The 21192-nt window shown below is 38.6% G+C and overlaps 1 protein-coding gene across 1 annotated transcript in view; it reads right to left on the bottom strand.

Annotated features, from left to right (window-relative positions):
- The window catches only part of LOC135748255 (uncharacterized), a 30364-nt gene extending 11562 nt beyond the window's left edge, over positions 1-18802 (bottom strand). Inside the window, exons 1-42 of the mRNA XM_073813625.1 lie at positions 18710-18802; positions 18343-18390; positions 17814-18023; positions 17566-17709; positions 17341-17497; positions 17103-17130; positions 16861-16972; positions 16686-16778; positions 16532-16595; positions 16161-16259; positions 15962-16065; positions 15711-15849; positions 15497-15615; positions 15252-15401; positions 14993-15163; positions 14616-14919; positions 14447-14520; positions 14274-14361; positions 14083-14200; positions 13868-13991; positions 13631-13767; positions 13284-13539; positions 12951-13193; positions 12691-12867; positions 12452-12597; positions 12288-12378; positions 11810-12199; positions 11604-11730; positions 11413-11531; positions 11133-11329; positions 10864-11047; positions 10620-10785; positions 10415-10539; positions 10017-10325; positions 9734-9937; positions 9518-9643; positions 9212-9382; positions 8815-8919; positions 8636-8731; positions 8406-8537; positions 8179-8187; positions 938-1066 (exon numbers count right to left, since the gene is read on the bottom strand). Coding sequence (XP_073669726.1) covers positions 938-1066; positions 8179-8187; positions 8406-8537; positions 8636-8731; positions 8815-8919; positions 9212-9382; positions 9518-9643; positions 9734-9937; positions 10017-10325; positions 10415-10539; positions 10620-10785; positions 10864-11047; positions 11133-11329; positions 11413-11531; positions 11604-11730; positions 11810-12199; positions 12288-12378; positions 12452-12597; positions 12691-12867; positions 12951-13193; positions 13284-13539; positions 13631-13767; positions 13868-13991; positions 14083-14200; positions 14274-14361; positions 14447-14520; positions 14616-14919; positions 14993-15163; positions 15252-15401; positions 15497-15615; positions 15711-15849; positions 15962-16065; positions 16161-16259; positions 16532-16595; positions 16686-16778; positions 16861-16972; positions 17103-17130; positions 17341-17497; positions 17566-17709; positions 17814-18014 — 5928 coding nt within the window. The 5' untranslated portion in view covers positions 18015-18023; positions 18343-18390; positions 18710-18802. The remainder of the gene's footprint in view (positions 1-937; positions 1067-8178; positions 8188-8405; positions 8538-8635; positions 8732-8814; positions 8920-9211; positions 9383-9517; positions 9644-9733; positions 9938-10016; positions 10326-10414; positions 10540-10619; positions 10786-10863; positions 11048-11132; positions 11330-11412; positions 11532-11603; positions 11731-11809; positions 12200-12287; positions 12379-12451; positions 12598-12690; positions 12868-12950; positions 13194-13283; positions 13540-13630; positions 13768-13867; positions 13992-14082; positions 14201-14273; positions 14362-14446; positions 14521-14615; positions 14920-14992; positions 15164-15251; positions 15402-15496; positions 15616-15710; positions 15850-15961; positions 16066-16160; positions 16260-16531; positions 16596-16685; positions 16779-16860; positions 16973-17102; positions 17131-17340; positions 17498-17565; positions 17710-17813; positions 18024-18342; positions 18391-18709) is intronic.
- Positions 18803-21192: the final 2390 nt, after the last annotated feature.

Below are 21192 nucleotides of genomic sequence, written 5' to 3'. Positions count from 1 at the left end.
AAAATACATAATTTGACAAATTTCTACAGAATATTTGTGGTAGAAATCATGCATTGGTTATTTTAAGAGAGACATATGACCTAATTTTGAGATAACAGCAGCACAATGTGTACATAAAATCCATTTGGTTATTAGCCTGTTGGCATCTCCAACAGCATCTACCTCCAGCATCTGCCTCCAATCTCATTGAACAACAGCAGAGATGTGCCAGGAGAGAACACAAATTCTTTAAATACTTGTGATTAAGGAAAAATTGGTAACACTTGAGAATAATGGTCTATACTTAAAAGGTAATTTCACATAATTTGTACAGTTTACAAATTGCTCCGCAATTGCTCAATGGTGCTGCATTAACACTGAACTCTCTGTTAATAACTAATAAAGAAGAACGATTAATGAATAAATAGGTAATAGTAAACTAATGTTTGGGTTAAGGAACAACTAGTAAAACATTACTTATTTAATTTTCCTTATTAACTTCTGCATTATTAAAACTTTCTGTAGAAATATACATTAAGACTTATTAAAAGTACCTATAAATTACAGTAACTGCGTATCAACAGTCACATTCAATCATGCCAATACACACAGTATTATCCTGTAACTACTAATAATAGATTTTGAAAAACAAATATGTTTACTTTGAATGATTCATGTTACCTATCATCACAGGAAAGGCTAAATATTGTAACTTATTCAATTCTTCATGTTACAACATCAATTCAAGCCTTTGCATTTTTTATGCAATTTTCTATCTTATTGATTTAACCATAAAAAACCTTAGGAATTCACCTTTTAATCACTAGCAAACTTTCAGAAACATGGCCTGAGGAAACATAGAACTGGAGTCCAGGTGGGTGGAGGAACAGAGGTGGACACGGAGGAGGACCAGGTCCATGATGTGACACAGGGCCCTGAGACCAGGTCAGGGCGGCACCAGCAGATCAGGAAAACAGGGTGGCACTGGCAGAGTAGGGAGGCCAGGGCAGAGCAGAAAGCCAAGGCTAAGCCGGCATGAGACCAGAAAGGAACTGGAGACCAGGGCGGTGCTGTTGGCAGCCAGAACCTGGGTAGAGATGGAAACAAAGAAAGCTCGGGATAGGCCAACATGTGCAAGGCAGAGAGCTCGGGATTGGCCATCTTGAACCGGGCAGAGAGACTAAGGAACGACCATGTTGGATGAGACAGAGAGACTAGGAAACTCAGAAACAGCCATCTTGGATAGCCATCACACTTATCACGTGACCTGGCAGTGGCATAATGGTAGTGCGTGGGCCTGCCGCACGGTAGACCTGGGTTTGAAACCCGCCTTAGGCAAGTTATCTTATAAATTATCAGAGGTGTAAAGTACTTGAGTAATTTTACTTGATTACTGTATTTAAGTATTGTTTTGGGGGATTTTTACTTTACTTGAGTACAATTAAAAATCAATACTTTTAACTTTACTTAATTACATTTTTTTTTTTTTTAAAGTACTTTTTACTCCTTACAGTTTTATTTACTGTGAAAAAGTACTTATATTTTAGAGAACTATTTTCCCTTGCTCTATCAAATTAATTAAATTGTGTTGATGGCCAGTTTAATTAAAATTTTATTTATTCTGGAGCCTTTGGACCAACACATGAAGTGTGACACGTTCCCCGCTGTTTGCAGCCACTCTATCAAGACTAATACCTTGTTCACACTGTCAGTCCAAATCTGATTTTGGTGCATATCTAATTTGACAGACTCACTGTCCACATTGTGTATCACAACTCTTCAGATCCGATCTGTGTGTCCTGTAGCTGTTTTACAAATTATCTGCACTGTTTTTAATGGCAATAACGTCACGCTGGCACAACAATCTGCCTCGACGTCTGACAAGTTTTATGTGACGTGACAGCATGACGTAACCGAAAAGCTACACAAATGCGATCAGGGCAGTCAGACTGAAATGGATTTCCGGAAATGCGATTTGAAAAAAAGAATTTCAAACCACCTCTGGAATTAGCCTGAAACGGATTAGAGAAAAAAAAACAGATTTCATGTGGTTTTAGCCGTTCACACGTTCTAAATGTGATTGGATTCCTATCGCATATGCACCAAAATCGGATTTGGACTGACAGTGTGAATAAGGTCTAATACACCTCTTCCTGAGAGGCTTGATAGAGCTTGAAATTTAAGTTAAATTCGAAGTTTTACAATTTTGAGTAGCATATTGCATACTGAAATTCATTGTCACGGATCTCCGCATTTTTCTATGTTTGTACCACAGACTTTCTTTTCCATGTCAGTTTCACATATTGGTTACTCGATTGTTTTTTCTATTTTCTTACCATTTTCGTGTGGGTTTGGGATTAGAACGACTTTCTGTAACATAAAATGACATCCAAACCCTAACGTCAGGCGACAATTGTCTGGAAAAAATGGTATAAACCAATACTTAAAGTGACATCCTAAACCAAAACCCAAATCTAACCCCAAACCCATGCGAAAACTGTTAAAAAATAGGAAAAACAATTGAGTAATCTATATGTGAAACTGACATGGAAAAGAAAGTCTGTGGTACGTCACGGAAATATGCGGAGATCCGTGACAATTACACGGATAAATGAACAAACAATTCTGTGACTATACCACGAAACTTTGTGAGATCATGTTGGAAATTAGGTAGTAGTCTTATAGTTTGATAATGAAATACAAATAAATACAAACAGTTGTAAAGGATAAAACCTTATATGTGGTTCATTCACTTCATGTTTTTAGAGATTAAAAGCTTAAACAAGAATCTTTCATTTTCATTCTTCCTGTTACTTTTACTTTTTTAATACTCAAGTACAATTTTAATGTGGTACTTTTTTACTTTTACTCAAGTATAATTCTGGCCAGATACTTTTACTTTTAATTGAGTAAAATTTACTTTCACTTGAGTAAAATTTTTGAGTACTTTTTACACCTCTGTAAATTATTTTGAGTATAGGTGACAACATTTACAAACTAGAGGTCTTAGAAACACCAGCCGCTCCCCATGACACCAGTGGAATATCCACCAAGTTGGGAACCAAAGTCCTGTGTTTTGATGTCGCATGAGGAGGTGCATCGCTGGTCACCACCCTACTGCTGGATTCATTGTGTTTGAGGATTCTGTAATGAAGGAGATAGACACTGGATCCAAATGCAGTAGGTTTTAATGAAAGCAAAACAAGAACAAGATAATCCATACAGGAGAGGCACAGGGAACAAGGAACAGAACTACCATTACAAAGAAACAATACTCAACAAAGGACAACTGAATCACAAGGGCAATATATAAACCTGGGTTAAGATGTTTTTGTCGCATCTTCCTCTTTATGATGCACCAAATGTTTTCTATAGATAAAAGAACTGGACTGCAGGCTGGCCTTTCAGTACCCGGATCCTTCTTCTATGCAGGAATGATGTTGTAATTGATGCAGTATGGGATGAAATGGTATCCCAGTTTTCCAAAAACTTCCAAGAACTTCACATTTTGATTCGTCTGACTACAGAACAGTTTTCCACACAGTCCATTTTAAATGAGCCTTGGCCCAGAGAAAACGCCTGTGCTTCTGGGTCATGTTTAGATATGGCTTCTTTTTTGACCTATAGAGTTTTAGCCGGCAAGGGCGAATGGCACGGTGGATTGTGTTCACCGACAATGTTTTCTGGAAGTATTCCTGAGCCCATGTTGTGATTTCCATTACAGTAGCATTCCTGTATGTGATGCAGTGCCGTCTAAGGACCCGAAGATCACGGGCATCCAGTATGGTTTTCCGCCCTTGACCCTTACGCACAAGAGATTGATCCAGATTATCTGAATCTTTGAATGATATTATGCACTGTAGATGATGATAACGTCAAACTCCCTGCATTTTTTTTTTTTTTTTTTGAAAAACTCAGAAAACTATTTTTCGCTGCAGCATTGGGGGAATTGGTGATTCTCTGTCCATCTTGACTTCTGACAGACACTGCCAATCATGTTGCCAGTTAACCTAATAAGTTGCAAATTGGTCCTTCAGCTGTTCTTTATATGGACATAAAAAAATGTTGGCCTCTTATTGCTACCTGTCCCAACTTTTTTTGGAATGTGTAGTTCTCATGAAATCCAAAATGAGCCAATTTCAGTATGTCTCACTTTCAAAATATTATATGTTATCTATAATCTATAGATAACATCTATATATGTGAATTAAATATATGTTTGTGAGATTTGTAAATTATTCTATTTTTATTCCATTTCTAGAGTTTGGGGTTGTACATAAAAATACAAAACATGGCAGACAGAACTTTAAAATAAAAGACATGGACTGGTGAAACACAGAACTGGATTGTTACACTTACCTTACAAAAACATATACATATTTCATGTTTTCAACCTCTGTTAGATACAGTATATCCCTCCTTATTGATGTTTAAAAGTGTGGAAGACTCACTTAATAGTAAGACTAGTAGCCCACTAGTAATTATTGAAGTATTACCATGCTGTTCTTAATTAATTAAAATTAGGACCATTATTTTAAAGTGAAATCATGGTATCTTATAAGTAATTACTTGTGTCATACCACAATAACAAACTTATAAGAATCTGTATTCTAATGTAACCCCCTAGTAAAGATACAATCCTGTACCTTTATCATGAAAACACTATTACCAAAAAATGAAATGGTACGGTAAAGGCATAAAGTAATGTTATGCTATCTGAGGCATGTAATCCACAAACAACAGAGCAGACTTTTGTCTGCACCCATGTAGAGACATAAGACTCATCATAATGTATATATATTTCATCAATTATTTAACTTTATGACTTTATGGGGTCCATGTAGTCCATTTAAGTAATCAGGTAATTCATCAGAACCGCTTGTGTAGTGGGCAGTGCTGTGTGCAGGGGAGATATACTTTCATCCACCTGAGTTTAAAACTGGCTTGGCATACTTTGGTTTTACTAATGTCAAACAGCCTTTTATGTCCAAGTCTTATGCCTAATATCATTTTTAACTGCTGCTATTTTAGCCTTTGTTCATGGGATTGCATCTGCATGAAAATTAATAGTGTTTAATAACTTACAGCCCTCAGTTTATCTACTTTGGAAATTTTAACAGTGATAAAAATTAAAGGTCCCATTTTTCCTGTGTTTTTGAAGCTGTGATTGTGTTTATGGTGCGCAACATAACATGTGATTATGTTTCGTGTGTAAGCCTGTAGTCCAAACCGACCATTCGCTGCTTTAAAAGGGGAATTCTCTTAAAGAAAATATTTCGCCTGGCAGTGAACTGAGCTTTATCATTTCGCAGGTATTATTTATGCAATAACAGCAACATTACACACTAAAGTTTAAAAAATGGGATCAGGAAAAATGGGACCTTTAAACATACACATTGGCCGTTTATCAATACCAAGTATGCCAAGTGCATCATTCGTAGTTCGGACTTGCAAGTCCAGACTTTGAAGAACAAACTTCCAAGGGCGGGAGGACACGAGTCCGGTTATTTTCCAGTTAAATGGAACAGTACTTAAGGTCGTCATTCAGTCTAACCAATACGTGTTTATTGTTGTTTTAATATACTTTTAACGAAATATATCAAATGCAAAAACCCTAATATGTGGTTAAGGCAACACGGGAATACACTGATTAGCTTTAGTGTATTTATTACAAAATGAACATGATATAAAACACAACCTTTTATTTTAAAACTACAAAACGTTTGTAGACCTGAAATAAACACGACAAGAAATGCAGTAATTTACTACAGTTTTAAGATTATATGGAAAATATGTCATTTAATTTATAAAACTTAACTTTAGCATCAGTTAAACGGATAATAACAAATAACAGACTTCATGAATAATAAAGAGAAATAAATGATGGGACAAAAATGCCAGTTAGATCCAAAGGGAATATTTTATGTTTGAACTTTAGACAACGGAGGGCAGAGCAGCTGCACTGAGACGGCGGCAAATTTCAGAAGGGCTTGCCGAGATGTGGCTGCCCTCTTTCGTGTATATGCCACTGACCATCCGCTGATTCCTCAGAACTCACTGTCACGGTGATCCGTGTCATGTTTTGTTTGTCTCTCCGATTACGTCACCTGGACAATTCATGGACTGATTCATCACACCTGTTCCCTGTTAAGTGTTGTGTATTTATACTGCTGTCTGTTTCTCACCTGTCGCCGGATCATTGTCATTGTAATTACGTTCGTGTCTGTTCCTGTTCCTTCTGTTGGATGTTCCTGTGTTTACCCGCCTGTTGTTTTATTTCCGTTCTGTTAATAAATGTTAATTATTTCATGGTGAACCCAGCAATTGCGTCCTCACTCCTGTTACCAGTCGTGACAGAATGATCCGGCCAGACTGGACGCAGCGGGTTCACGGAGGGCGGCTCCCCCAGGAGTTTCGTCGAGGGGGAGTAGTGACATCGGGGTTCATTCTCCACCAGCCCCGATGTCTCTTGGGGACCACCGTGAGCGATCGCTCGCTCCTGCGGGCCTGCGGGAGGAGGATCGGCCCAGGCGGTCCCCCAACGGTTGAGTCGTCGTCGTCGACGGTCCCTCGGAGGACCACCGTCCCGCTCGTAGGGGGATCCGGAACGGACCACGCCCGATCTTTTCCCCGGGGTGGCTACCGAAGTGAGGGTCCCTATTTCCGCGAGGGGACGGGAGATGACTTCCGGGGGGCATAGGATCGTCGGCGATTCCCAGGAGGGGGGTAATTCGTCTGCCTCGGTTCTCGGAGCGATCGCTCCGGTTCTCCTGGCGCAGTCCGGCCCACCGTCCTGTTGGTTTCGTCCCGGCGGCTGCCGGCAGCGCCAGGGTCCTCAAGCCCTCCACCCCTCCCTTGGACTCTTGCTACCAGACTTTTGTGTTTGTTTTGTTCATGTGAGTGTCTGGTAGCCACTCGTAGAGGGAGGGGTCATGTCACGGTGATCCGTGTCATGTTTTGTTTGTCTCTCCGATTACGTCACCTGGACAATTCATGGACTGATTCATCACACCTGTTCCCTGTTAAGTGTTGTGTATTTATACTGCTGTCTGTTTCTCACCTGTCGCCGGATCATTGTCATTGTAATTACGTTCGTGTCTGTTCCTGTTCCTTCTGTTGGATGTTCCTGTGTTTACCCGCCTGTTGTTTTATTTCCGTTCTGTTAATAAATGTTAATTATTTCATGGTGAACCCAGCAATTGCGTCCTCACTCCTGTTACCAGTCGTGACACTCACATATACAAAATAATATATTTGAAGTTTATTCGTCTATATTCTCGATTAAACAGCTCTAAAAGCAACATTTTATGACACAGAAAGAGGAAAATTTCGAAAATTGTGCAAGCTTTTAGCTTCATTGCGTTGAAACTTATGCACAATAAGTGCACAATAATTTGAATGTGATTGTGATTGTGCATGTCGTCAGTAAAGCCAGTTCTGTGATTAGAAGTAAATCGCCATCACCTTCTTTCAGATGGAGCATCATTTAAGCTTAAAATATTTAATCTAGATTAATCTCATGATTTCATGAGTTAACCATCAGCCATAGTTTTATAAATGATTTTTCCTTTAGAAGACCTTGTTCTTTCTCACTATATGTTTGCTGCTGCATCATTTGTGACCTGTGCTGGCAAATAGAGTTGGGATGAGTACATTTTCAAACATTTGTTATTTATATTTTAACATTCTCTATTAAAAAACTTCAAAACAATGCATAGTGGTTTGTGCACGTGCTTAACTCAGAATCAGTTTACTCAGAGTTGCTTAAATTAACTCAGATCTGAAAATAAAAGAGTTTCACCTCTCAGGGTAAACCAACTCAAGGATCAAGTTTTAACGGAGTTGCTTGAATCTCCTTTTAGAAATGGGCTCTAGGTGAAGACTTGAGAAATGTTTTGGCTTTTAAATGTTTGTTGCTTTTTAGTGATTTTAAGTATTTTTAAGGTACATTTATGAAAACAATTTCAGTTTTGAAAATTACGACTTTTTTGAAATGAATGTTCTTTCCGATCATTTAGCCCAGATCAGACCGGGTTGAGTTTGGACCTGTGAAAGATGTGAAAGTTTGTTTTGTTTTGACTTCACAATTGTTTTAAGAACTACAATGACACAATCATAAGGACACAACAACTTTTTATTAGTTACAAGTAGTTCATATTTTATGATTACTTTCTGTTGTGATTCAGGCTTCGGGTTTTACTCGTTTCCCTAAAAAAACAAACAAAAAAATATTTTTATTAAATTATTCTTTATACAGGGATTTTACACCATTTGTAAATTTACACTATTGTGCATTTTACTAAATTAATGAAAATTCATTTTCAACGTGTAGACTTTATAACCCTAATGTATGCATGTATGTATGTGTTTATTCTGCATTTATTTCAGGTAGAAGTTTGTTTACAGTACCAGCAGGTGGCGCTCACCTTTCCAATATCACGGCTCTTGACTCTCAGCTTGTTGACCTGGGACTCTGCAATATCAGCGCGTTCCTGTGACTCCTCCATCTCATGCTGCACCTTCCTGTATCTAGACAGGTGAGTGTTGGCCTGCTCCTCCTGTAAATTGAGATTTTTCTGTTAATTTGGATCTTCTCATTTGATTTATGAACTTTTAAGATGATGTCACAATGTTCAGACACAAAACCACCACTTACAGCATCCTCAGCTTGACGCTTGTAGGACTTGACTTTCATCTGCAGCTTGTCCACCAGATCCTGCAGTCTCATCACATTCTTCTTATCTTCTTCAGTCTGTAGAGGTGAAAGAGGTTAACTCACTATCCAGCATTGTAGATTAACTCATCTGTTGTTACTGCTGTATAGATGGTATGTACCTGGTAGGTGAGTTCCTTCATTCTCCTCTCGTATTTGCGCACTCCTTTAAGAGCTTCAGCACTACGTCTCTGTTCAGACTCGACTTCAGACTCCAGCTCACGCACCTTCAGTAAAGAAGTATGATACAGTGAGTTTTGTTCCTTTATTTGACTACAAAAGTGACATGAGTGCTGATATATTTGCGTAACATCACTAAAACACTAAAAAGTCTTTTTGTCACTTCAAGTGTCTGTATTCAGTGTTTAACTCTCTTTGGTTCGTTTTATTTGTGCTGGTAACCATATTTGTTAGTAATATCCACTTCTCACTGTTATAGCATGGCTGTGAATAGTTGTTTTAACCAATATGATCCCTGCCATGGTCAGGACTTGTAAGCACATAAACATTAAAACCTACCCTGGCCTCCAGTTTCTGGAGTTGTTTCTTTCCTCCTTTCATGGCCAGACTTTCGGCCTCATCTAGACGGTGCTGCAGGTCTTTGACCGTAATCTCCATGTTCTTCTTCATCCTCTCCAGGTGAGAACTGGTGTCCTGCTCCTTCTTCAGCTCCTCAGCCATCATGGCAGCCTGGAATTGAGAGTCAAATGTCATTAAATAAACTTTTGGTCAAAGACTCATGAAAGCTTCATTAGGGAATGATATGTTTGCACATTCTCTTCAGAAGAATTTCTACATTGAAAGTAGATTGTAGCAAATGCTCACATCAGTAATGGCCTTCTTGGCTTTCTCCTCTGCATTTCTGGCCTCCTGGACTGAATCATCCACCTCACCTTGAACCTGGACCAGATCACTCTCAAGCTTCTTCTTGGTGTTAATAAGACTTGTATTCTGTGAGACACCAATAGCTTCAGTCAGAAACCTAACTGTTACCTTCAAACAGCTGTTCTCAATTTTAGTGTTACTGTACAATCATTGTACCTGAGAGTGCAGGAGTGTCACACGCTCACTGGCATCCACAAGCTCCTGCTCAGCCACTTTGCGGCCTCTCTCAGCTTGCTCCAGTGCAACTCTCAGCTCCTCAATCTCAGCTTGCATCAGGTTATTCCTGCGCTCCACCATGGCAACTTGCTCCTTCATCTCTTCCTGTCCTCTGATGGCTTCATCAAGGTGCAGTTGAGCATCCTGTGGCAGGTTTAGGGTGTAAATATTCATGCTTTGATTCTAATTCAGACAACTAAACATTTTACGGAAGGAAGATTACCTTGAGTTGGCCTTGAACATTCCTGAGCTGTTTCTGGGCCTCAGCAGCCTGGCGGTTTGCATGGCTCAGCTGAATCTCCATCTCATTGAGATCTCCCTCCATCTTCTTCTTGACTCTTAGGGCATCGTTTCTGCTCCTGACCTCAGAGTCCAAAGTGGTTTGCATGGAATCAATCACTCGTTGGCTGTTCCTCTTGATCTGCTCAATCTCTTCATCTTTCTCAGCAATCTTTCTGTCAATCTCGCTCTTGACTTGTGTCAGCTCCAGCTGGATACGAACAATCTTGGTTTCTTCATGTTCCAGAGTGCCCTGATTAACAGTAGTGAGATTTTATTAACATAATAGATGAGTGAGACGGGTGAGTAATAGATTCTTGCATGGTTTTAATGTTGATTTACCTCAGCTTCCTCCAGTGCAGTCTGGATCTCTGATTTCTCAATCTCCACTGTCTTCTTGGCCTTCTCTAATTCATGAATGCTCTTTCCAGTCTCTCCAAGCTGCTCAGTGAGTTCAGAAATCTCCTCTGAAGGTAAAAAGTACAGTTATAAACATTATATTTCAATGCTTCTTTATTGAGGGTGTGTTAATAAAAGTGCCATTTACGTTGCAAATTCTTGTTTTCTCTCTTCAGAGTCTCCAGGTGATCAAGAGCTTCTTCATAAGAGTTCTTCATCTTGAAGAGCTCAGTGCCGAGGGAACGAGCTTCTTTATGAGCACCTTCTAGCTCAGCCTGACCTTCCTCATACTTTTGCTTCCAATCTGCCAGGACCTGACAAAAATAGAAACGTAATCATTAAAGTTCATTATTTTCATGAAGTTAAGGTTTTAGATGTCATGTTTTCCTTACTTTATCAAAGTTTCTTTGCTTCTTGTCCAAATTGGCAGCCAAAGAGTTTGCTCTCTCCACATCAATCATGAGGTCCTCGACTTCACCCAACAATCTCTGCTTGGTCTTTTCCAGAGAAGCACACTTGGAGTTCACAGCTTCAACAGATTCTTCAGCATCCTGGAGACGCTGGGCCAGCTTTTTCCTGTGGAAAATTTTATGGAATTATGCCTTGGTCTATAAGATGTGAATTGTTCAATAATATACTTCAATGTTGTGTGTTTTTATACTTTGCATCCTCAAGCTCCTCAGTGCGCTGGATAGCATCAGTCTCATATTTGGCTCTCCACTGAGCCACCTCACTGTTGGCCTTCGACATTCCACGCTGAAGTTCACCTTTTGCCTCTTGCTCCTCTTCATACTGCTCTCTGAGCAGATCACAATCATGACGTGCAGACTGGACAGCATGGGCCAGGGCGTTCTTGGCCTAAAATCGAATATGTTTAGTTTTCAATAACATTCTGGGTCTTTCTTGAAATGCAAAACTCATTTCACTATGTTGTGATTTACCTTAAGTTCCTCCTCAACATGTCTCTTGAGTTCTTCAATCTGTTGAATGAAAGCCTGTTTTCCTCTGGTCAGCTGAGAAACAAGAGCTTCTTTCTCCTCCAGCTGGCGAGCCAGTTCACCTGTTCATCCGGTTTGTGTTAATAATTCTATTGAACAGTTTTATTTAGAAAATTTTTTTGTTGTACACTTACCATTCTCAGTGGCAAGTCTTGCTCTTTGGGCACTCGCGTCATTGAGCTGGCGAACATTTTCATCATTCTTGGACTTGATTTCACTCAGTTGGTCTTCAAGGCTATGGCACATCTTTTCTAAGTTAGCCTAAGAAAATACAAAAAGTGTTTTTCAAGTTTTGTTCCTATGTACATTTTCATTTAATGATCCCTTTAGTTTTGATTACCTTTGATTTGGCAATGGCCTCCATGTTGCTTGATACGTCATCAATCTCCATCTTGTACTCGCTCTTTTCCTTCTCCAGCTTTTGCTTGACACGCTGGAGGTTGTCGATCTGTTCTCCGAGCTCGGCCACGCTGTCTGCCTGCTTCTTTCGGAGAGCGGCTGCTGTAGCCTCATGCTGCAAGGTGGACTCTTCCAGATCACGACGCAACTTCATGAATTCTGCTTCACGCTTCTTGTTCATCTCAATCTGGGCAGAAGTGGCACCACCAGCTTCCTCAAGCCTCTCGCTGATCTCTTCAAGTTCCCTGGAGAGATCAGCTCTCAGCTTCTCTACTTTAGCACGAGCAGCTCGTTCTGCCTCAATTTCCTCTTCCAGTTCCTCAATACGGGCCTGATTTTAAAATATCTACTTAGCTTTTCATACTGGTAGTGTGAATTCCCCAGTTATGTACTTAAGTTTAACATATGAAAGACATTACCTGTAGTTCTTTGATCTTCTTCTGAAGCTGCACCTCCAAGGACTGTTCATCTTCAATCTTGCTGAGCAGTTGACTTATCTCAAAGTCCTTCCTGTTTCAAGAAAATTAAGATTTTGTAAAATGTTTATTTGTTTACATTTGCAAATTTTCTATCTTCTACTCACTTTTTGATCTTTTCGTCTGATTGTTGTTTGTCATTCTCAAGGTCCATAAGTGATTCCTGGGCCAGTTTCAGATCACCCTCAAGCTTTCTCTTAGCTCTCTCTAGGTCCATACGGAGTTTCCTCTCTTGCTCCAATGAACCCTCGAGCTGTTCTTACAAAAGCCAGTATATTAGAATCTCCCACATTCAGGTCAGTTTTTTTATTGATTTAAAGTTTTATTCTCACGGCAAACATCTTACATCATCCACTTGCTGCTCAAGTTTCGTCTTTGCTTTAGTCAGAGAGTTCACTTTGTCTTCTTCTGCCTGAAGGTCATCAAGGGTTTGCTGGTGTGCCTCTTGGAGGGCTTTCTTCTCTTTGGTCAGCTTGGCAATGGTCTCATCCTGAGAGGTCATCTCCTCAGTCAAGTTTTTCACCTAAATTCAAAGCATTGTTCAGTGTTTTTCTTCTCAAGTATAAACACATCAGCGATTTTAGGAAGATGTGATAAAATGTGAACCTTATTTTCCGTTGCATGTTTCTCCTTTTCCACTTTGGCCAAGGTGAGCTCCAAGTCATCGATATCTTTCTTCAGTTCAGAGCATTCATCTTCTAGTTTCCTCTTCTTTGCAGTCAGTTCAGCATTGATCTCCTCCTCATCCTCCAGTCTCTCGGTTGCCTCTTTGAGTTTGGCCTCAAACTGGATCTTGCTTTTGATAAGAGTTTCACATCTTTCCTCAGCATCATTGAGACTATCAGATTCCTATTTATTGGTATGGGGACAAAGTTAATTTCTTGAACCTGTTAAAATCAATATCAATATAAATATGAGTATAAGCACTGCAGCACTCACAGATGCTACTTGCAGTTGAAGATCATTTTTCTCCTGCATGAGTGACACCATTTTCTCCTCAAGCTCCTTCTTTTTTGCTAGTGCCTTGGCTAGATCCTCCTTCATTTTCTCATAGTTTTCCTTCATGGCTGCCATTTCTTTCTCTGTCTCTGCGGTCTTCAAAAGAGGTTTGATCTTGAAGTAAAGCTTCATCCAGGGCCAATGTTTCACATTCACAAACGAGCGGATGTTGTATTGGATGGTAAAAATGGATTCTCTGTGTAAAATAATATAAGTTAGCGTCACTCCTTGAAACTATTTTATTTAATTGAATTTTTTTAATAGACACTTTTGTAAGTACATTGTACCTCCTTTCCATCATCTTGACAAACACCTTCCTCATGACATATCCACGACAAAGAGCCTGAGTCATGGTTACCAGCGTTGCTAGTTTATCATCTCTCATCTCTTCAAGGGTACCCAGCAGACCAGCTTTAAAGAACACCTGCAATCCCACCACAGAATTTATTTGAACTGGTAGTAAACCTGTTGTCTCTGTCTACCTAGAATGACTTCAAGATTTAAAATAAACTTCTATCACATACTTTGGTGTGTCCAAACTTATACTGAGTGTGGTCGATGTCAATAGAAGTCAAGAGTTTCTCTGAAGCTTTCTTGTTGTCCATGAAATGTCCCTCAGGGATGACACTAGCATTCAATACTTTATATCTGAAATCAAGTGTTTTGAAACATTAATGATATATCTTGACTGTATTTGTAGTGAGATTATTGTTATACTGTGATCGTTTAAACAGAATACCTCTGCTTGAAGTCACCATAGGGGATTCTGCTGGGGAAACCTTTTCTGCAGATTCTGATACCCTCCAGCACACCATTACACCTCAGCTGATGGATAACCAGGAAGTTCTCCATCAGACCTAAAACAGAGATGACAATAAGTTTCCACAGTAACTTAAACAATCATTGCACCTTTGACTCAGGAGTCTTTACCTGGAGTCTTGGTCTCGTTGGGAATCAGGCAGCGCACAAAGTGAGGGTGAGTGCTCCTCAGGTTTGACATCAGCTTGCCCAAGTTCTCCTGTAGAATCAAAATTGATGTGTTGACTTGGACAGTAATCTTAACTTAAAATACAACATTTCACCTATTGCTGAGCCAAACGTACCCTAAACAGTGCAGACACTGTCTGGAATGAACCACCACCCTTCTTCTTGCCTGATTTCTTTCCAGCAGCTTCAGCTGTTTTGTGTATAGGGGATACAGGTTCATAAATATATAATATTATAATTTATCTTATAATTATTGTATTGTCATCACTTTTTCTGTTTTTTTACCTTCGCTTGCACTAACGGCATACAGGAGGGCCAGCAGTTTGACTGATGACTTCTGATAGAGTTGCACAACAGAATCGTTCAGTGGATCCTTGTTCTTGTCCAACCAGCCAGTAATGTTATAGTCAACAGTGCCGGCATAGTGCACCAGAGAGAAGTGAGCTTCTGCCTTGCCTTTGGCAGGTTTGGGCTTCTGAAAAGCTGCACATTTGCCAAGATGCTGATCGTGCAGCTTGTTTTTGAAGCTCATGTCTGTGGCTTTGGGGAACATGCACTCCTCTTCAAGGATGGAGAAGATGCCCATTGGCTGGTGGAGAAATCCTCAAGCTTAAGCACAAGTACATAATATAAACATTGTTTTGTCAAGTGTTTATTTTTACCTTCTCAATAAGCTCAATGCAGGCAGCTAAGTCCATTCCAAAGTCAATGAACGCCCATTCAATGCCTTCTTTCTTGTACTCCTCTTGCTCCAGCACAAACATGTGATGATTAAAAAACTGTTGCAGTTTCTCGTTGGTGAAGTTGATGCAGAGCTGCTCCAAGCTGTTGTACTGACATTTCAACACAAGCAAATTCTCACTCTCATATCTTTACATTTATATTTTGATTCTTAGAAACTTATTAGTAATCGATGCTTACATCAAAGATCTCAAATCCAGCAATGTCCAGCACACCAATGAAGAACTGTCTCGACTGCTTTGTGTCCAACATCTCATTGATACGGACGACCATCCACAAGAACATTTTCTCATAAACTGATTTGCACAGAGCGCTGACTGTGTTATGCACCTATGAAAGAGTGTACAGAGGTCATGAATTTGAGATCTAAGAAGATTTTAGATTTTGTCTGTTCAGTAGACATTGATTGTGTTACTCATCATCACCTGTGGTACAGTTTGACCTTTTGTCACGTACTCATTTCCAACCTTCACTCTGGGGTAACACACAGCTTTCAGCAGGTCTGCAGAGTTCAGGCCCATGAGGTAGGAGATTTTATCAGCCTCTATAAACAAGCAAAGTTTTGGGGATAATGGTCAGTGAATGATTGCTTGTACAGTGATACGATTATCATCTCTCTTCAGATAGTTCATCTCTCACCCTCAGTGCCATCAGGTTCAGCCTGCTCCTCTCTCTGCTTCTGCTTGAACTTCATGCTGCCATGATGCATCACAGCACCTGTCAACTTGTAGATGGATGCTTTCTCCTCACCAGTGAAGCCCAGAATGTCGATAGCAGTCTGTTTGTTGTAAACACTCGAGTAAGTTGTTTTTAAAATACATTATATTATGCACTAGCATCATTTCTACTCATGCAAATATATAATAACAATGTTGTTCTCCACCACGTACATCTGTGGCAATGAACTCTTCCACATCATCGATACTCTTGACAGTGATTTCTCCCATGCTGATCATTGGATAGTCATAAGGATTGGTGGTGATCAGAAGTGCCTCTGTAAAAAATTAATGTGCACTATATTAACACTGGTCTTAGACATTGGATCTATGCATGAGTATGCATGAATTTGTGCATGAAATGTGTGTTCACCGAGCAGTTCTGGTTTGTGTCCAGTCATGAGCTGGTAGAAGATGTGGTAGCTCCTCTCAGCAGACAGCTGGAATGTTACTCTTGACTTTTCCAGCAGATCTTTACAGGAGAACATTGGCTTCAGATGACTAATTTTCATGCTTATTTAACAGTAAATCATGTTTTTTTTTAAAATTACTAACATACCCATGGCTATGTATATTGTGTTGGACTTGATGAGACTATTTCCAGTGCACTTATGTATTGCTGTTCTTATGTTGCCTAAATTGCTTCTATTGTTTACCTCACTTGTAAGTCGCTTTGGACAATAGCGTCTGCTAAATGACTAAATGTAAATGTAAATGTTTTGGTTTAAAAACGGTGCTACTTACAAGTTTCAATATCAGCTGACGCCAGTTTCCCAGTTGTCCCAAAGTGAATCCTGATGAATTTACCCTGAAACATTATTTAGGACACCTTTAATTGTCTGCCATCTTGGAAAGATATAACACAAATGATAATGCATTTCATCTGACTTTAACTTACAAAACGAGACGAGTTGTCATTCCTTATAGTCTTGGCATTACCATAAGCCTCCAGCAGGGGGTTTGCTGCGATGATTTGATCTTCCAGCGACCCCTGGGGCATATTTGAGTAATCTCTTTACAATAGTTTTGTCACTAAACTTTGATTTTTTTTACAGTATTGTGCGTTTGCTAACCTGAATTTTTCCCGGGACAGGTTCTGCCCTCTTTGGTCCAGCCACAGCGATTGTCGCAAAGTACTGGATGACACGTTTGGTGTTGACTGTCTTTCCTGCGCCGGATTCTCCGCTGAAGTGTGGAAACATAAATGAAAGACACTTTACATTCACAAAACAATAGTATAAAGTTTATACAAAGTACAATAGAAAATTTAGTTGTCATGAAAAATAAATGAATATTAGAAAAGATCTAAACTCACGTAATTAGAATAGACTGGTTATCACGATCTGAGGAAATGTGTTAAAAGTTGTTTAGTAGCAGAGCATGTTATTTCATTAAGATGAGATTTTACACGTTACAACATGTTATATTTAGAATTAATATGCACTGAGGAATCGTACACAAACTAGAACATTGAAAATGGTTAGGTTTAGTTTTGTGTTCACTGGAAAACATTTTTAGTTATTTGTTTAAAAACTTTTTAAAGAGTGTCTGACCGGTGAGCATGTTCTGGTAGGCGTTGTCAGAGATGGAGAAGATGTGTGGAGGGGCTTCAACTCTTTTCTTGCCCCTGTAAGCGGCTACAACAACTGAATCGTACACCGGCAGCCATTTGTATGGATTGACGGTGGCGCAGAATAAACCAGAGTAGGTCTGAAACAGAGACGTGTGTTCAACCTCATCATCATCGCAGGTATTAAAAGTGATGTTGTTAGACTTACATAGATCATCCATGCTGCGTAACGCTCTTTGAGATTATACAGCACAGTGGCCTCATTGAGGTGGGTCATCATGGCCATGTCCTCAATTTTGTCAAACTTTGGTGGATTCATGGGAAAGATTTCATCTTCTTTGACAGTGACAGTCTGATAATAAACAACAGCATTTATCAGGGTGAGTTCAACATGACTCGAGATATTAATAACAGTAAATAGTTTCTCAACATCACAGTTTATAGTTTTGAACGTACCTTCCCTTTTTGAGTTTTGACGGTAGCTTTGCCACCCTCTCTACTAACAAGAGTTCCCTTCAGGAACATCTCTTCTGGATCAGATACATAGAAGGCTGTTTTGGCATCAAACGGGGCGTTCTGAGCCTCAATCCTCTCTCTCTCTGGTTTGCGGAGGAATATGGCCGCCGGGCCAAAACACTCCATCTCAGCATCTCCCATGATTCTGCTCTTTAAATTTCAGCGAAACTTACATTCAGCATTTTTATGTGTTTCACAACCAGAAACACAATTTTATTTATGATTGTTTCCATGTTGTAAAATTGATGTCACACAACATTTTTAACACAACTTAAATGTCAGACAGGTCAAGGATCTTCTAGGTAGCGATGTTTAGCTTACAATACAGACATTTGTAATGTATGAAAGCTCAAATGATAATTGTATGGATTTGTAGCGTAGGGATGTTTAGTGCCAGGGTTTCTATTGAGTCTGAACTCTACATGCATGTTTATTCATTAAATCATACAAACAGAAACTTTTGTTTTACCTTTTTCACAGCCTCAGTTCAGAGAAATGATGTTCAGGGTCTTGTTCACTAAACATATAGAAAATAGCTGTGAAATATCTGTTAGGATTATACTTTAGTGTATAGTAAAGCTTAGTTGAGTGTAGTGTGGTATAGAATATTAGCATAGTACATTACAGCATAATGCAGTGCAGTATAGTATAGTGTATAGTATACTAAAGTATAGTATAAAATAAGTATAGTATAGCATTGCATAGTTTATTATAACATAATACATTGCAGTATAGTATAGTGTATAGTTTAGTATAGGATAGTTTATTATTGTATGGTATGCAATGGTAGAATCAATGTAACCTATAGCAGATACAGATGTAGTAAATGATCTTACCGTGAATGGGTCTCTGTGAGGTCTTGTTGAAGTGGGTAAAACTTCTTTCTTTTATAGAGATGCTCCTGTGCACTCAGCAGAATCCATCATCTCTATTTGGTCATGTTAATTCACTCTAAAGCGTTGCAACACTTTGCCATTTATAGATTGGTATTGGTTATGGGCATCATTTATTTCCATCTTCATTACTCTTTATATGTAAGTCACGATAAATGGAGATATTAACTTTTATAAACATTTACAAGCATGAATGATTGAATATTTAAATCAAATATTGTTTGTGTTATTAGTTATGGTTGATTGATAAGTTTTACCTAAACACTCAGCATTTGGATTTGTGTTTAGTTTGATGAATTTTACTTGCAGTTATTTTTAGATATGCAGGTATCTCTGTGTCAAAGCAAACATTATGAAGATTATTAAAAAATTTTTTTATCTGAAATGAAACAGGTCACAACCTCACATGAACTCTTACACACTAGACTAGACTAGTTTATACTTAACCAAACCACATGAGCACACAAACAGCTGATTCAACACATCATATAAATGAGTATTTATAGTTCTATGTTTTATATAAGATCTTTGTTTTCTTTCCAACACTTTCGTTTGGATGTCTAAGGTGTCAAGTTCATATTGGGTCACATAGTTTCAACTAGACTGCAAATCTGATTATCTGCCAGGAGATGCTCTGATAGGGTTCAAGTAAATACAGAACATATCCCCTCATCACGTGTGCTGATCAAGCGTGTTTCGTGCATGTGTGTACACTTTTTTTGTAAACAAATATTGTTGAGTACCGGGATGCTGAACATTCAGCCATCAAAACACAGGAAAAACTTAATTAAACACATTTCTACAGAATATTTGTTGTAGAAATCATGGATTGGTTAAATTAAAAGAGACCTAATTTTGAGATAACAGCAGCACAATGTGTACATAAAATTCATTTGGTTATTAGCATGTTGGCTAATCATTAATCTCTAATGTTGTGTTTTTTTAAAACACTAATATAGTCCTATAACTAAGTATATATCTCCAATTTGTACAGTTTATAAAAAACGAATACGGTAAAAAGTTTTTTAAGCACATTGACTGGAATCAACAGAAGCAGGATTCATTTGTAATTTCTTTGGGGGTTCATATGGGATTTTACCTCTAACACAACCAACTATCACGTAATTAGCTTGTTATCAAGTCAGTCACACATTATTAATTCAATGTTCTTGTCTTGAAAAACATAACCGAGAAAATACATGGGACATAGTTTTATGATCTATACAAACTGGAGATGTATACTTTTTTTAATAAGGGAGAGCGGGTTAAGTTGTCACACTGGAAAGTTGTCACACTGTTCATTACACCAACACTAGAGGCTCAAAAATCAAATAGCCACTTTGTGTGAGGACTTCTTCAATAGTCAGCTTTGTGTTCACATTTGGTCAGGATCGCTTTAATTACCAGAATAAGGGTTGGAAACACCAGTTAAATGGTGATTAAATGATTGCTGTATGGGTTTTGGGTTCATAGGAATGCATGGTTTCATTTTCATAACATGTAATAGCAAAGTCCAAACAGCCATATAGACCTGATCTATGGCGCTGTTTTTAGTGTCTTTGTGTTTAGTTTACTCTTGCGGAGCAGTATGGACAGTAAGCTGCAGCACTGTATAGGACATCATCCATGTGGTGAGAAGTATGAGAGCGGCATCTCCAACAGCGTCTGCCTCCGAACAACAGCAGAGATGTGCCAGGAGAGAACACAAATTCTTGAAATACTTGTGATTAAGGAAAAATTGGTAACACTTGAGAATAATGGTCTATACTTAAAAGGTAGTTTCACATGGAGAACAAATGGTGCTGCATGAACACTGAACTCTATATTAATAACAAATGAAGAAGAACTATTAACTAATAAATAGGTAATAGTAAACTAATGTTTGTGTTAAGTAACAACTAGTAAAACATTTATTATTTAATTTTCCTTATTAACTTCTGCATTATTAAAACTTCCTGTAGAAATATAACTAAGACTTATTAAAAGTAACTATAAATTCACACAGTATTATCCTGTAACTACTAATAATAGATTTTAATAACAAATTATTTATGTACCTATCATCAAAGAAAAGTATATTAAATATGCACAAAGATTGTTCCAGATTCTCTGAATCTTTGGATGATATTATGCACTGTAAATGATGATAACTTCAAACTCTTTGCAATTTTTCTCTGAGAAACTCTGAAAACTATTTTTCACTGCAGCATTGGGGGAATTGTTGATTCTCTGCCCATCCTGATTTCCAAGAGACACGGCCACTCTGAGAGGCTCTTTTTATACCCAATCATGTTGCTAATTGACCTAATAAGTTGCAAATTGGTCCTTCAGCTGTTCTTTATATGTACATAAAATATGTTGGCCTCTTATTGCTACCTGTCCCAACTTTTTTGGAATGTGTAGCTTTCATGAAATCCAAAATGAGC

The sequence above is a fragment of the Paramisgurnus dabryanus genome, chromosome 24, assembly GCF_030506205.2.
Source record: "Paramisgurnus dabryanus chromosome 24, PD_genome_1.1, whole genome shotgun sequence".
Lineage (NCBI taxonomy): Eukaryota > Metazoa > Chordata > Actinopteri > Cypriniformes > Cobitidae > Paramisgurnus > Paramisgurnus dabryanus.
Note: the sequence above shows the minus strand (reverse complement) of the source record. Positions and strands in the feature narration are given on the sequence as shown.